General features: G+C 37.4%; 1 protein-coding gene across 16 annotated transcripts in view; it reads right to left on the reverse strand.

Annotated features, from left to right (window-relative positions):
• Positions 1-1,018: 1,018 nt before the first annotated feature.
• Positions 1,019-17,015, reverse strand: part of dlg2 (discs, large homolog 2 (Drosophila)) — a 273,799-nt gene continuing 257,802 nt past the window's right edge. For 7 of the 16 annotated variants that reach the window (XM_078172182.1, XM_078172189.1, XM_033642560.2 and 4 more), the window contains 7 exons: positions 15,853-15,949; positions 12,255-12,305; positions 10,527-10,628; positions 9,223-9,395; positions 8,208-8,317; positions 7,046-7,137; positions 1,019-5,866 (listed from right to left, as the gene is read on the reverse strand). In XM_078172182.1, coding sequence (XP_078028308.1) covers positions 5,760-5,866; positions 7,046-7,137; positions 8,208-8,317; positions 9,223-9,395; positions 10,527-10,628; positions 12,255-12,305; positions 15,853-15,949 — 732 coding nt within the window. In that variant the 3' untranslated portion in view covers positions 1,019-5,759. Of the gene's footprint in view, positions 5,867-7,045; positions 7,138-8,207; positions 8,318-9,222; positions 9,396-9,997; positions 10,022-10,526; positions 10,629-12,254; positions 12,306-15,338; positions 15,385-15,852; positions 15,950-17,015 lie in introns of those variants that run through there. The other 9 variants (XM_078172181.1, XM_033642551.2, XM_033642515.2 and 6 more) reach the window with 3 other exon arrangements.

Raw genomic sequence — 17,015 nt, forward strand, 5'->3', positions numbered from 1 at the left:
ACTTGCCATTTCTGAGGCTGGTGACTCGGATGAACTTATCCTCAGAAGCAGAGGTGACTCTTGGTCTTCCTTTCCTGGGTCGGTCCTCATGTGTGCCAGTTTTGTTGTAGCGCTTGATGGTTTTTGCGACTCCACTTGGGGGCACATTTAAAGTTTTTGCAATTTTCCGGACTGACTGACCTTCATTTCTTACAGTAATGATGGCCACTCGTTTTTCTTTAGTTAGCTGATTGGTTCTTGCCATAATATGAATTTTAACAGTTGTCCAATAGGGCTGTCGGCTGTGTATTAACCTGACTTCTGCACAACACAACTGATGGTCCCAACCCCATTGATAAAGCAAGAAATTCCACTAATTAACCCTGATAAGGCACACCTGTGAAGTGGAAACCATTTCAGGTGACTACCTCTTGAAGCTCATGGAGAGAATGCCAAGAGTGTGCAAAGCAGTAATCAGAGCAAAGGATGGCTATTTTGAAGAAACTAGAATATAAAACATGTTTTCAGTTATTTCAGCTTTTTTTGTTAAGTACATAACTCCACATGTGTTCATTCATAGTTTTGATGCCTTCAGTGAGAATCTACAATGTAAATAGTCATGAAAATAAAGAAAACGCATTGAATGAGAAGGTGTGTCCAAACTTTTGGCCTGTACTGTATATCACAACAGGTAGGAGAAAAAATATGTATTTCCAGTTTTGGGGTGAACTGTCCCTTTAATAAGTTGATGAGGAGCACCTTAGAGCAACATTACTGAAATGCACCTTTATGATTAGCGTCCTCACAATGATGCAGCCTCTGAATATGGACACAGTGTCGATGAATTTGGGCAGAGAACACTGACCTGCAAAAATTGTAGCTGAAAGACCAACTTTTGATATATGCTTATTTTTATGGGGTCAATAATGTTAATCATAATAGTGAATTACAAATTGTCACTTTGGGTTTACTACTGACATGACTGGAAAGGAAATATGCTAAATGTGTTGACCAAAACATATTGCTTGGACACCACCTCTTACAACAGTGTTTTTATTTGAGTTTAAAATAGACACAAGTCTGATTGGATGGTTCAAATCTGCAGTTTGATCATGTCTTAAAACACAGCAAGGACCTCAACGCTTCAGTTGTGTTGAATATTGCACATCCACAGGAAACAGAAGACTGTTGCAACATGCATAGGTCAGACATCCTTTACATTTCCACACACAAATCCCCACTGGCCTGTAAATGTGTTACAATGTTCACAATGACTTTGGAAGTACTGTATTAGACTGAGCATTAGTACCAAGCCAGTATATGACGATATATTTTCTTTACATGTCATCATATTGCTGGCCAATTTTAAAAACAAGGATGAAAATATTGAGGTGTCTAATTCACCATTTTCTTGTTGCCACAGAAATGCTCGTTTTTTAAAGATAAAATTACAAAATATAAAATACTACTCCAGCCTTTGACTATATCAGGCGTCACCACCTTCAGCATAAAGCCATATACTTTAGATCTGACTCAGCCATCTCTCACTGAAGTTTAGATGTGAAGGAGGATTAAATAAAACGTTCTATTCTTAAAGGAAAAGTACATTTATAAGCTTTCATCTCTGATATACAGTAAACCTACTCTGTTAAGGCAAGTGGTGACCAATACGTTATGGAACATTTGCAAAAGAATGATGGTAGATATCTTGAAACATTGCAAAAAATAAAAGGAAACACTAGTGTTGATCTTCACGTCAGTGCTGAAAATATGTTACTCCATCAGCCACAAATCTTAACCAACTCCTGACACGGGACAAGAGAAATATGATCCTATCTGTACATAAAAACATCATTTTCATCTCCAAAGAACACACTCGTTTTAGAAATGCGGTGTGGTTTAAGTGCTTGTCAGTCTACTACAGGTACAGTATGTGGTCAGTACAAACAGGTCAGGGTTCAGTCTTCTCCCATTTCACTTTGCCATCTAACACAATAATCAACAGATCTGATTTATATTTGCTTTAAAAACTGTATTCTTACTGTTATCTTACAGTGCCTATTTTTGTTACTAAAAACAATGAATAAGTGCACTTTTGAAATGTCCCATTGATTAGAAACATACCTGCATTCAATGTAACTACTATATTTACTTGATAACAGGTTGGGTAAAACATGCTGTTTACACCAAATAGGAATACTAGAATATACAAGATATCACTCACAAATCGCTGAAATGGGAATCTAATGACCAATGGCGTTGCAGTTGAACAGAACAGGAAGGTTATTACACTGGTAGATGCATTAGTCATTCCAAGTGCTTAAAGTACATAATGGATTTTTATTTTTATTTCGTTTTTTGTTTTTAACAAAGCGAGGTACTATATTGTATGTCCTTTCAAACAAGGCAAGCCACTGGTGAGTAAACTATATATAGTGGATATACTGTATCGTGCTGGGTCAGTTAAGCGTCTGCTCAGGACCTCAGGGCTCATCCACTGCAAAAGCAAACAGTAAGAAATCTGAGATAGCTTTATTCAGGCAGCTCCTTGCTCTCTGTCGCTGATTCAGGATAGTTCTTGTTCACCTGTCAGGTGTTCTGCTGAACATTTAAAGGTGTTCTCAAAGGTTTTTTAAACCAGATCTGGCTTGGGGAAGGAGTCAAATGGGTTGTTTAGTCATGAGTTCTCCAGCTAGAACCTCACAGATCAATATTAGTGTCTTTAGCTGAGGATGCCAATGACTACTATACTCTGTGTCCATAATCACTAAGTTTAAATGTTTTTTATTTTTTTCTACGCCTACAGCTGAAAGGCAGGCTCACAATTTTTCTAGTCTATCTTAAAGACACCTCACACAAAAAATAACCATTTGTATATCAATTACACACAGCGGGTATCTTGACTTTGTTAAGAAAACTTTTGTTTTTCTGGTATGCCTCTACAGTGGACGGAGAATCCAAAAATGGCTAGCCTTTTTCATGATTCAATTGGGGTCCACATTTAAAGGAACACTTCACCCACAAAACTACCATTTGTGAATCAATTAGTCTTGTCATGTTATCTTGAATTTGTGAAGAAGACAAAAAAAGCAGCAAACATATATATTTTTTTAATTGGCGACCAATTAAAAACAGCAAAACTTCATCAGAACATCCAATCCAACATTAAACATTACAAACTCTCACACAACTTGAGCAGTATAATCCAAGTCTTATGAATCCAGTCACATGCACAGTCCTTCCCAAAAACATGAATTTTCACTTGAGACTTACTTTTTAAAACTGAACTGAAAATAAAACATATTTACGCTCTCTTCAATGCTTGTCTCCAATACTGAGGTTTTTTTTTTTTTTTTTGTTAGAGAAAATGCATGTGTTTGGGAAGTACTGAGCATATAATTGGATAAATGAGACTTGGATTAAAGATAGTTGCGGTGCCCAATCAATCAATAAATTAATATGTCCACTGTTTTCTGTGGAGGCACGCAAAAAAAAAAAAAAAGAAAAAAAAAAAGAATGGCATGACTGATTGATTTACAAAAGTAATTTTGCAGGTTACAAACTCCTTTAACGGCAGCAAAACTATATCAAAACATCTGTTTACAAACACTCACGCAACTTGTGCAGTGTAATCCAAGTCTCATTTATCCAGTCGAACACTTTAGTACTTCCCAAACACATGCATTTTGGCTAAAACGTCACCACATAATACACTTCTGCCTACAAGTAATGTGCCCTGGGGGTCCCTTAGCATGTGTACACGTATGAGTTCCGCTTGAGCAGAGTTTAAATGCACACACGTGTCCAACCACTACACAGAGACAGAGACTGAGACATGTTTGTACTGATGTGTTTTAAATCATAATGTTTTAGCCAAAACGCACGTGTTTGGGAAGCACTGAGCATACAACTGGAAAAATGAGACTTGGATTATACTGCATGAGTTGCGTGACGGTTTGTAAACAGATGTTTTGATTTAGTTTTGCTGTTGTTAAATGCAATCCCCTTTTTCTTTAAATCATGAGGAATGTTAACCTTTTTTGGATTCTTCGTTCATTGTGAAGGCTTGCCAGGGAAACAACATTTTATTCATAAATTTAAGGTAAAACAGTGAGTAACTGATGTACAAATGGTCATTTTGTGGGTTAAGTATTCCTTTAAAACAACATCAGGTGTCTATATGAACACTGGCGCAGGTTTTTCTTGCTGCACTCATTCCTTCTATCCATGCTGGCAATTAAGAAACCCCTTCCTAATAAGCTTCCAGCTGAAGGGATGGGGAACAAAATCCACAGACAGTCAATTGGGTATCTCTAAAGTTATTTTCTTTTTAGTACAAAATTGCTGCTTTGTGTTACACTCCCTCCTCTGCAGCTCTACAGGGACACACAGAGATATTGTAAAGAAACTGTGTGTGAATCGGAGACCAGCCTTGGGTCACGGTATCATAGTGTGTGTTGGGTCTTCCCAGGCTATGAACCATCATGATTATCAAAGCTTTTTCATTAAGACTCAGGAACAGCCTTCCAGAGAAGAACAAGCTATCTGAATCAGTATCCTCTTCAAAGTAAAGTTAAAAAACTCACCTTTTAAATCTTTCACATCCTTAATAACTTTAGTGTTAACTACTGTTACTTAATTTGTAAATTATAACGTTGCTATCAATATCTGTCTCCTAATTGCATTTTGTGCAATCTGTTTTTGCCTTTTTCTGCCGGATATTTTTACACTATTGGTCCTTTATTCTTATTCTCTTTCTTCAGTGCCCTGTTGTTAGTTTCAAATGACAAAATTTGTGTTTCAGTATGAAATTTAATCACTACTTTGACCACCCTTACCTCTCCGAATCTACAAAATACTGTCAACATCAAATGTCTCTTTTACCATAATGTTCCCATCCATCCTAACACAGTCACAACATACTAACTACATCATTCAAATAAAATACGCTCCGTAAATGAGCTTTTAATCAAAGTCATAATTTCAATAACAAATAACTCTGTGCTTTTGTGCCCCCTAGCAATTTAAGTAGCAAAATATAGTGTTACATCTCCAATAGCAGCTTCCTCCCTTTAATCATTGTCAATGCAACAGCTGGATGAGTAATGTCTGCTTTTAAATAAAAAACAAACAAAAAAACATGGTAATCTTACAGTGAATAAAACATTTTCCTCACACATCCTCAGTGTCATGTCAGAGAAATAAATACAGTAATTCAAGGAAAAAAAAGACGATGTAAACAAACACAAAGCAAAGCTGTGTTCAGGGGATGCATAGATGCAAAATCAGACAAAACGTTAAAGTTCATATGACTATTAGCTCGTCGTTGCAGGTTGGAGGGAGGGTGAGGGCGTCAGTTGGAATACCTACTTTCCTTCCTATGTTAGCGAAGCAGAGAAACCTGCACTGTATCTGCCATCCCCAGTTTACTGTTTGAAATTCCACACAGTGCCAATGTGGACACATACCCCATATTTATTTAGTTTTCATTACATTTCTTCTCCTTTTTGTTCAAATAAAAATCAACAAATATACAAACGGTTCATAACTCAAGACCTAAAATTTCCTAACGCTTTGTGGAATACATTCAGGAACATTCATGTTGAGTGAAAAAATGAAGCAATAACCAAAAAAAGTGAAAAAAATAAAATAAAAATAAAAACATAAAACATATACACAATAATTATTCATGAAGACTATTCATCGCCATACAGTTATCATATGTTACAACTTATTACTAGTTTCTAGCAGTCCAGACTCCCTTGCAGGGTGATGAGTTATTATAGTTTCTCCTTTGAGGGGATCCAGATATAGGGTCCTGAATGTTCTTCTATGACCTGTTTGCAGTGGTTATAAATGTCCTCTAACGTGTCTCCTTGAACCAGGGCTGCAAAGCAAAGGGAACTCTTTATGTACTGTGGGACTTTGAATAAAACAGGTACACCACATTTAAATCATTACAGTCACACATGCACTTTTTTGAATTATGAAGCCTCACAGCTGTCAAATGTTTAAAGCCCCAGTGTGTACAATCTGAAGATTTCTGGCTTTTAATGACAGAATAAAACTCCCTATGGACTAAGCGGCCACCTCCAGGGCTAAAAACTGAAGCAGTACAGAATAGCCAAACACTGCAGTGTTCTGAATGACTACTTGAAGCTGGCTCTGAAAGCCAGTCAATCTCCATAAACTTCCATGTTAAAACGACCAGCTTCACAACAGGTTTCAACATGTTCACAGCCTGGTACAGAAACCAGTTTTGCTCTTTATAGCTAATTTACCCCTTTATCTCAACTTAACAGGGGGTGAATTTTTATTCAACTCAGCCATTTACATTTTATTAAGGCTTAAAGTTAAGGGCGGGGTGCTTTGAGTAACAGGCTGTCTGTGGATTCTCAGTCAGATCCATCCCTTGCCCCTCCACAGCGTCAGCCTCTCGTCCAAATATGGTCACTTCTGGGTCACGTTGGGTGCATTCCCACCTGTACTTAGAGCTGTCCACTTGTGATATGATCACCAAAGACGCTTGTTAATATCAGGGCCACTTATTATCACCTGGGTTGTCTGAAGTTTGTACAAACAAATCTTCTGCAACTGAAATATGCTATTATCACATACAGACTTGACACATTGGGGCTTCAACATGATCTCATCTTCCCACATAAAATTATCCCACATTTCAATTTGATGGATAAGTGTCATTGAAAGACAGGCAGTGACAAAGTTGGATTTCAGATGCCAAAAGGCAATATGAAGTATCTTCATACTGGACCATTTTAATACAAGTTGAAGAAATGCAGGATCATATCACTTTATAATAACAGAGGCTTTAGCTGACATGTCCAGTATGTCTACATTGCCAATCTGGGAAATTTCCACAATAATGTGGATATTTTTGGCATGTGTGAGCACAACTCTCTCACTCCTTTTGTTCTGTGCTAAGGTGGGAGGAGAGCCTTTAAATCAGCAGTTGTGTTAAATCAAGCACCACACTAGCCATGTGTGCTCATATACTGAGTGAATATAGATGACTTCTCGTGTATTTGTGCTTTTATCAATATCATACCTGTAAAGAATTCCCCAAACTCCTGCTCCAGCTTCATCGCCCTGTCAAACGTTTTCTTGGCTTGTTCCTCTGTCAGTCTCTTATTCATGTCCCTGTACAGGAGCAAAGAACACACAACATCCACAGACATGATTTTGTCTCTGATTTTCATTTAAACTAAAGACAACTATGACAATCCCAGCTGTTATTACTCAGCAATGCTTTTATGTTATTGCATTAAATTGTTGGGCAGGATCAGTGCCTCCTGGTAACACCTGGGCTTGGTGCTCCCAGCCAATAAAAGAGAGGTTCTGCTACTCATGCTGCCTGTCTTAGTCTGCTCCCCCTGTTTCTTATTTGTTCTCCCTCTTCCATCCTGCAGGAGCATTGCCGGCCTTGTGAGGACGGCAGTATTAACTCTGTTTCCCAACTCTGTATCACATCAATGTTTTTAAAGTGACGTAGTATATAAGCTGACTTTGTCATCTAGAGGAGGAGGGGATAGTGGATGGCGTGACACAAGATGCAAACCAAGCAGCAGCCCTCTGAAGGACACTTTTTGAGATCAACAAACAACTTAAGGTGTTGCTTAAGCGACCCGTTGCTAATTTTCTACTGGGAACAGTGGCACGAAAGGCAGTTGTTTTCTACCGAGACATCCATCCAGCACAACTTGTAGAATAATGAATAACTTTATAGTAAGAACAACACATTTCAGTTTGTGGCCTTATCAGAGTCTCTCATATTAGTCATGACCAAAGAACCAGGTTGTGACACAACAAAATTCCAAGTAATATTTTACATCCCCCTATTTATCATATATAAGCAGCATACAGACATTAAATCAATGGTTTATAACATGCTGTAATGTGGTTGTTATGGCGATTTAGGGACATTTTTGTGTAAGTGTTTATTCATGTATGGTATTCGTCAACGATTATAACTTCTTCTAAGGAGGCATATTTACATTATTACAAATGTGTGTTAATATATTGTCATTCATCATCTGTTAATGCAGCAGGATTTACAGTTGTTGAAAAACACAGTGATGAACAAATATCTGCCTACAACTACATTCTAATATGTAATAACCATTTTTTACATGTTTATTTATAAATAATAAATTGGGGAACAAATGAGTGGTTTAAATAAAAAAATATGAAAAGACAAAGTGAATACTCACATTAACGAATCAATAGACTTGGGTTTTATGAAGATGGCAATGGGATAGAGTTGTGCTACTTGTAGTCGTTTGATGGCGTTTCCAGACACATCCAGAATGCAGTGTTTACCCTGAGACAGAGGCAGAAGTTTACAAGAGAGGTACCACTTAAAAAGACAGATTCCAATCTCTCAGGTTATAAAATCAAGGCTGCACAATGCAAGATGTTTTAAATCTTAAAAAAATCCCATAGAGTGTAAATCTAAACAGTGTCCTAAACAGCATCAAGTATGAATGATTGAATAATTTTATTTTTTTTAATGTCATGCCACCTATTGGCCCATCCCCCACGGGATTATATGACACCTTTGCAAAACAAAATAACAATATACATTTCATATTTCATTACATAAGTTAAATTTCCAGTCGTGCTGGTCAAGCATTTGATAACAACAGCAAGAGAAAACCAATTTACAGCAGTACAAAAGTAAAGTTATACATCTACTGATACAATGCTCCCTTTCTCATGTCCCAAGCTTTCTTCAAATGCTTTGCCAGTCCAAATATTTCTTTTTCAAACAGCCAAGTCAGTTGTTGTGAATCATCCGCATTTATCCAATCTACCTTAATCTCTGTATTACTAAACAACTCTTCGCAGATCTTCCAATAAAAAGGACAGTACAAGACAAAATGATACTCATTTTCTACTTCTTTATGGTCACACATTGGGCAGATTCGACTGTCTTCTTCCAACCCTACATACCTCCCGGTTTCAATATTAAGTGGCAAAATGCCTGCTCTAATCTGTGCACAGAGTGATCTTTGTTTCTTTGACAGGTTATACAGAACATAATTTTCAGTGAAGTACTCATATTTTTTCAAGTAAAAGCTCAGTCCAGATAAAGATGTTGGTAGACAAATCCCAGAGCAGCCAGGTTGATAAACATGAGCTGTATAATATACTGGCCTTACACTACAAGAACTGAGGGGTGGTGCAGCTAACATACAGCTCTCATAAACAGGTAAAGAGACTCACCCTTTCAGCCACATATTTCACAGACTGCACACTCGTTCCATACAAATTATCATTGTACTGTCCCGCCTCGATGAACTTGTGCTCTTGGATGTCCTTCTCCATCTGCTCTCTGGACATCACAAAGTGGTAGTCTCGCCCGTCCACCTCGTAGTCCCTCTTCGGCCGAGTGGTATCTGCGCGAGGAGGACAATGAGCTCTTTATAACGAACAAGACCAGTACACACTTGCTACAGTTCCTTTTAAATCTCATTGCCCTGTGTATAATTAAAGCTTTACTCGTGTTGACATTATTGTCAGATTAGTTAGGACACTTTGCTGTAATTACCACAAACAAACGAAACCGTGATGGAGGTGACTGGCAGCCTCTTTCCCACACCACTGATCCTGTGGTTGCCAATGTTCCTTCAAATTAACCCAATATGTGGCAATAAAACCTGCTGCTTTCAACACTAACAGAATGGCAATCAGATTTTGATAAATTGTTTATGGCAGAATCCTCCAAATAACTAGACTAGATCTACTACATCTACTACTACAGAAGTTTTAAGAAATTTCACTAGATATCTTTAAAGGGAAGGGGTCATGATTAATGTTTCTACAAAAGTAGGAAGTGAACAATTATCTGTTTCAAACAAATATATATCACTTCACACTGAGTCACACAAAGAGAAATTCAAAAGGATAAAAGGAGTCTAAGTATTTATAGGGACACATCACTTCAACACTCAGTTTCTAAACAAAGGGATGAAGGGACTCAGTTTATCCACTCACTCACCTTGGTGCCCTGAGCTGTTAGCAGCTTTATATGGTTTGAAAGGTATATTGAAATAAAAGAGATGAGTAAATCAAAACATGCAAAAATCAAAAGCTGAAGAACACATTACATGCACAGAGGAGTGAGGTGTTCTGTTAGGATGAGTCAAAATGGGGTTACATGTATGTACTGGGGTCACACACACACAAACACACATTCATGCAAAAACATAAATCAGAAACAGTAACTTAAGCTGATAATAATCCTTCCATTTCTATCACTAAGACAGTGTGGGCAGTATATGGCTGGTGGGATGAGTGGGTGATGTTGCTGGGCAATGAAACTTAAAACATCACGCTGACTCCACAGCAGACATGATCATGGTCATGACTGATCAGGTTCCAGGTAAACACATCAATAAACACAGACAACAGTTTCACCATTTCTGCTAATTGTCAGTATCACATCGTGTCATGTTACAACTGTAACTACACATGTGATCATGAACAATTCTAGATAAAGTCCTGCTCTGTTTCCATTAACTACTTACGTGGCACACATGACCCAAACTTGTCTGGGAATTCTGATATCAGATCATCATTGATTCTGTCCTTCATCGGCCCCAGGATTATGACTGGTCTGGCATAATTAACTGAAAGAAAAAAAAAACAAACACATTTCTGCATTTCTGTAAAAGACAACACTAAAACAATTGTTTGTTATGCATAGAAGTAACACTTATGGAGGTTTTTCTTGTGTTGTGTGCCGGGGCGCTTTAGTTCCTGTTTGTGTGCAAAGACACATCACAAGATATGTGTATATTCATGTAACAGAAATATGGATAACAAGTGAAAAACAAGCAGCCCTTTTGCCAGAAAAAAAATGTTGGCATTATACATTTCTGCATACCAAACATATATTAACATTTGCATGTTTTATACATATAATCAACATTTCTGAAGTGATGTAGTGTACAAACTGCCTCTGTCACTGGGAGGTGGAGCGAAGGGTGGATAGCTTGACACCTAGCTGCAGACCATTGCAGGTGACAGTTTAAGTAACTACTGTGTTTTCAGCAACTTTTCAGGCACCATATATGTTTTGGTTTTAGAAAGCCGTTGCTGTTTTTCCAGTGGGGACAGTGTCACATAAAGTGGCAAATTTTTACCAGGACATCGCTGTATTATCTTGCCGGGACAGTGGCATGAAAAGTGAGTATTTTAAGCCAAAACATGATCTTTTCCTAACCGTAACCAAATGCTTTTTGTGCCTAAACCTAACCACATGTCAACTACAGCATTGTTAAAATGTAAAGAGTTTCAGTTTATTTGCTACACAATAACATGCAAATGTAAAATATCTGCAGATTGAAGAAATGTACAATGCCAGCAGTTTTTTTTGGTGACTGGGCTGCAGCAAGAAACGGACAACAATGGACCAAAATCAGTGTCATTCCTGCTGAGTGCGGAACTTCCAATGCAAAGCCACTGTAACATGTTGGTGACTCTCATATAAACTCCTCTCTGAGTGATTTTCTCTGGGTAACAGTGTGCTATTTGATGGCTGGCAACAGTCACTGTGGGTGCTCATTCTAATTCCTAATGTGAGGTTTTGAATCTCAACTAAAGTGGTGTAGTTGCTGGAAAAGCAGGTTATTAAAAGAGAAACACTACGTTTGTCTAACAATGTCAGGGTGTGAGCTACAGGGGAGCCATGGGAGGCTATGCTCCTCTTATAAAAATGATTTGTGAATTTTTTGGGCATACAATACACAACATGCTATTTTTGCCATGTGTTCCTATTTGTTTTTATATCTTCATCATCATGGATCGTGTGTAAATTTAGGCTACTTATTTTGCTCATTTGTGTGCGATAAGTAACTTTAACCGTTGCTGATGAGGACTCGATCCCCTCTAGGTAGTCTGACGTGCTCTGTTTTTGATACAATACTCATATTTTAGTGTGTTTATAGGCTGTTTTACTATTTGACCTACCTGCATTATATTTGTGCTGCGGAACTATAGAATATAGTACATCACTTTACAAAGTGTACTGTGTCCTTGCTTCAGTTGGCCATTTTGTATCATACTGTGATGTTTGGTTTTGACATGCATGTAATCGTTTGATGTGATCAGCTGATTGTTATGTGCTGATATGTTTGAAATATCCAAAAGTACCATACATGTAAGTAGAATACCAGAGTGAAGCTCATTAAAACACTGTGATTCACGTATTATCTTATTTTAATTTTATCATTGTTCAGTACGTGACAACTTACTTTCTTGCCGCATCACAGGTTCATATGAGAGAATCACGTCCTCTTGACTCCCTGGTGGGGCACATTGTGAAAATGTTATTATGTGATTTGGACAAATACTCATTACTGACATAAACAACATGCCACATTTGGCTAAAGGCCACATGCATGGCAGCATAGTCACAGAACATATCACTATCATTTTTGGTCTATCTTACTGATGACATCTATAAAAGTAGACTTCTCTAATCTAGACCTCATGCTCAATAAATGACTCATAGAAAACTGTCATTTCAAATGAACTACAGAATGAACCACATTTTCATTTACTATGAAACATTTATTGATATTTTGACCTCAAGTTTGGTTTCTCCACTTCTGCAGCTTCTCAGTTAGACTCACAAGCCAGTCTTTAGACGCTTTGCTTAACTAAAGAAGGAGGAGATCTCTGATTGTCTGGTGGCGAGACTACTTCTCAGTGGGACAAATTCAGGAGCTCAGGAATCTGAATATGGCAAAGAGCTTAATCGGGACATGAAGATACCTGGCTGGTGATTTTAAACAGCTACCTGATGTTTTTGTAACTTCACTGTACATGCATTTAGCAAATCATTTGAGTTTTTGTTAGATAAGTGCTCTCTCTCTCTCTCTCTCTCTCTCTCTCTCTCTCTCTCTCTCAGCTCATTATGTTGTTAAGTGCAGTTAATAATGCTTCAATGAGACATGCTGATATTAGATTACTTAAAATGCACTCATAAGAAGTGTTTTCTCACTCTGCATCAAGTGATAGGTTCAGAAAACACGGTAAAATAAAAAAAGAATCCCTGAAAAGAATTAAACCTCCACAAGAAAATCCTGAAATAACCCTGACTATTGGCTTGGGGCAGGGGTGTAGTGCTGCTGTAGCGCTCCCAGAAAGACAAAGACAGTTTACAAATTCCAGTTAAAATGAATAGACTTTTTTTTTTTTTTTTTTTTTTAAATGTTTCAAGATCCAATCATTTATGGAGCATATGTCATGCAAGAGAACCATTAAAAACAAATAGATGGTAAAAGGTCAAATCATTCCACCTTAAAAGTTGCCGGCACAATGAATTAAATTATATCTCCTCAGTTTATAGCTGCTAGCTGTTATCAAGTAAAGCTGAAAATTCAGCAAAATATACTTTAATTTTATAGTTATAATTTACTGATATTAATATTTGTAAACTTCCTGTGGTAGGAACAGTGGTTACATAACCTTTGAAATGGGCCACAACTTAACCTGAGACCTGCTTGCACACTGGTCACATGTGCGCTCTGGTACTCTGGTACAAATAACAAAATAGCACTACACCCCTGGTTAAAGCTGCTTGGTTTCAAGTGATTTTTTCTCAAATCAATATGAAGGTACAGTGGGGGAAATAAGTATTCAACGCATTAACATCTTTTATTGAACATATTTCCAGTGCTAGTCTGGTACGACCATTCTGATGACATGAGCTCAACATTGTGTTTTGCTCTCTGTATCAGTCTGGACTTGGTGCAGCCCCAAACACTTTCCAAAAATTAAAATCCAACCGAGACCAATCAAGGATCCACACTGTGGCTGACAACTTAAGCAGCTGATCAGGGGCTGCGTTGTAGCAGATGACATAAAATGTAGGCTGCAGCTTGCAGAACAGTAATGGCGGTTCCCAAAGCATACGAGTAGTGAAACAGGATGTTGAGCCCATGTAGGATGGCTTTAGTATACTATTTCCATGCAGCTATTCACATGGAATTTACATCATATATTAATATCAATTCAATTAAACTATACAGATAAAGAAGCCAAAACATTCCATCCATAAAGAAGTTACATGACATAAGGGGGAGTGACACAGGGAAAAAGGATTTAACAGGCTAACTGAAATGTATTTAGTAATTGCTGGAGAAGATTTTGTTTGCAGTGCCAGCTTTTAAGATGCATCCTGTATGAAGAAACTGTCTGAATGGGATTTTGGTCCATCCCTCCACACAGACAGTCTCTGAAGCTAGAAGATTCAGGGGCCTGCTGGTAAATCTTGGTCTTCAACTACTTCTGCAAATGTTCTATTATGTTTAAGTCTGGTGATTAAATACATGTCAGTTGGGTGTGTTCAATACTTTTGTCCTGTCTTATTCCACTTTACTGCACATTAGTGGATTGTGATGTTATGATTTCTTTATTTGTATAATTTTATTTAGTTAATATCAATGTCTGTTGTAAATCTCTCGCCAATAGCTGCATTGGAAATGTTAAAATAAAAAAAAATGTTGACACGTTGAATACTTATTTCCCCCACTGTATATAACCTACTCCAAAAGTAAATAACACATGACAAAATACCTCAGTAAACAAAGAGATGTAATTGTGACACAATTCTGCATCAAACACACATGCTCACAAGTTAAGACAGAAACACTTCAGTTGTTTATGCCAGTGTCATGCAAAACATGCATTAATATTATGAATATTTAATGCAGGGCATTGCTAAGGGTGCAATTATTAAAATAAAAAAAAAAAAAAGTGAAGTCTGTTCAGCATGCAGACAGAAGTTCGGGAGGCTCCAGTGCACAAGCATCACTCTGGTGGCTTATTAGTGAGAAAACCCTGCAGATAGCCTGTAGTGTTTGGAATCATGCCACTGTCATATTTAAAAGTGTATAAATGGACATGAATTAATACTATACACCACTGAAAATAACAAAAACAGACTGGTTGATATTATACTAAAGTTAATCATAATAATATAACAAATCTTATCCTCTGCCAACTAAATAAAATTAATGTCGGAAGATCAATCCTGGTAAACAAAAATAAATAAATACATACAATTAAAAAACTTTTTTTTGGTGACAAGCTACTTTGACTTGGCAAGTGGTGCTTTTATTATAAAACCTTGAGTTTAGTGAACCTGCTTTATTCTTGTGACAGCTCTCAAACTGAGAAGCAAGACAAATCCAACAAATGCAGCATGCAACAGTGCAGGAAAGAGAGACACGTTCAGACAGGAAACGTGAGGAGCAGGTTGTTGCTGTTGGGGGGGGGAGGGGGGGTGTCGTGGTAAACAGAGATGAGGAATCATTCCTGTACCAACTTACTGAATGTCTTTGTCCCATACCCATCATCACCTAGCCCAAGGATGTCCTATTGGCCGTCCAAAGAGAGCCAGAACAGAAGAAAGAGAGGAAGGAGGACAGCCGCAACATAAGCAAAAGGTTGGAGGCAGTGAGAGGAGGGAGCTGTAGAGCCACAGATTTGTCTCTGTCCAGACACTACACAGCCAGCAGGGGGAGCCAGATACAACGTGATAACACCAAGGCTGGTTGAGACTGAACCTAAATTATCTCTGAAGGGAAACTGGGTCGTACAATATCACCATATGGGGACATGTCACACGAAAATGAACAGCATTGAGATTGCTTCTCTCCTGCTGACTGATCAGCATCTGAGCCAGAATGAGACAGAAAGAGAAAGAAAACAAAGACGACAGGAAATGAAGGAAAGGCCTCCGTAATAACCCTGAGACACACCCGTGTGTCCCCTGTCAGCCCTACATGTGACCTGCACTGACTCTCTGCATAGAAGCACATGTGTGTCTGTGAGCTTACTTACGGTCTGAATCACTGCCATCCTGCTCACCCTCTTTGTTCTTGTAGAATGGGAACTTTCGTGTAAAGATGAAATTCTTTTTACGTTTGTCATTGAATGACTGTGAAGGGAGAGAAAGCATGGAGCAAACAGGTATATCTGTCACGATCATGCAGACAAAACAACTGCTTGCACAAAGTAGGACGTCAAGAAGTTCATACAGTGAAAACTGAAAATCTGTTTCTCCCAGACCACAGACTCATTTTGTTTTTACACGACTATAATAGCTAATAAAATGCACACTTTTGATTGAAGTAGGTTACAATTAGTTAAGATCCTCATTAAAATTTTGCCGTGTTTTATTCCCTTTTTACCACTTCCAAAATAAATTTTAAGCTCAAATGACAAATAATTAAAAGTAATTAAAAATTAAAAGCAATTTTGATATTAACTGATCATTTAATTAGGCATAAAAGGCAAACACGCTGGTTTTCAGTCACTATAATTTGAGGATTTGCTGCTTTTCTCTGTTTTATATGATTGTGAGTTTAATAATTTTGGGTTTTGGAGTGTTGTTCTGACAAAAGGAGACAATGTGAAGTGTGATGGGAATTTTTAAAACTTTTTTTTACTGTTTTCTGACGTGTCATAAACTGATCAAGTCAAATAAATGAATCAATAGAAACATGTATGAGATTATAATGAAAGATTAATCAAAAGTAAATATAATCATTAGATTAGGGCTGTGCCACAGAGAGAAAATCAAATATCATAATATTTTTATGCAAACCCCTCTACATTAATATTGTAGCAATATTATAGTGTTGACTATGGGTGCTTTCACAGAATTTTTGCACAATGATTAATACATTTTGATAAAGAAATCATCAGTAATTTGAATTTAATAACTATGTGGGTAAAAGCAAATAATAGAACAGTCTGGTAAGTTCAGAAAATTACATAATTTTACTGTACTGCAGCCTTAACCAGGAAAAGACAACACTTATGATATTATGAGATCAAAAATCTAAGACGATATCTAGTCTTTATCGCAATATCTCTGAAATTCAATATATTGCCTAGCCTTATGATTCCTAAATAATTTAATATGTACAATCTGAATAAATTCTGTGTTGGTACTAAATGGTTTGATTGAACAGCAGTTTCACTTCCCTCCACCAGCAAAG

The sequence above is a fragment of the Epinephelus lanceolatus genome, chromosome 11, assembly GCF_041903045.1.
Source record: "Epinephelus lanceolatus isolate andai-2023 chromosome 11, ASM4190304v1, whole genome shotgun sequence".
Taxonomy (NCBI): domain Eukaryota; kingdom Metazoa; phylum Chordata; class Actinopteri; order Perciformes; family Serranidae; genus Epinephelus; species Epinephelus lanceolatus.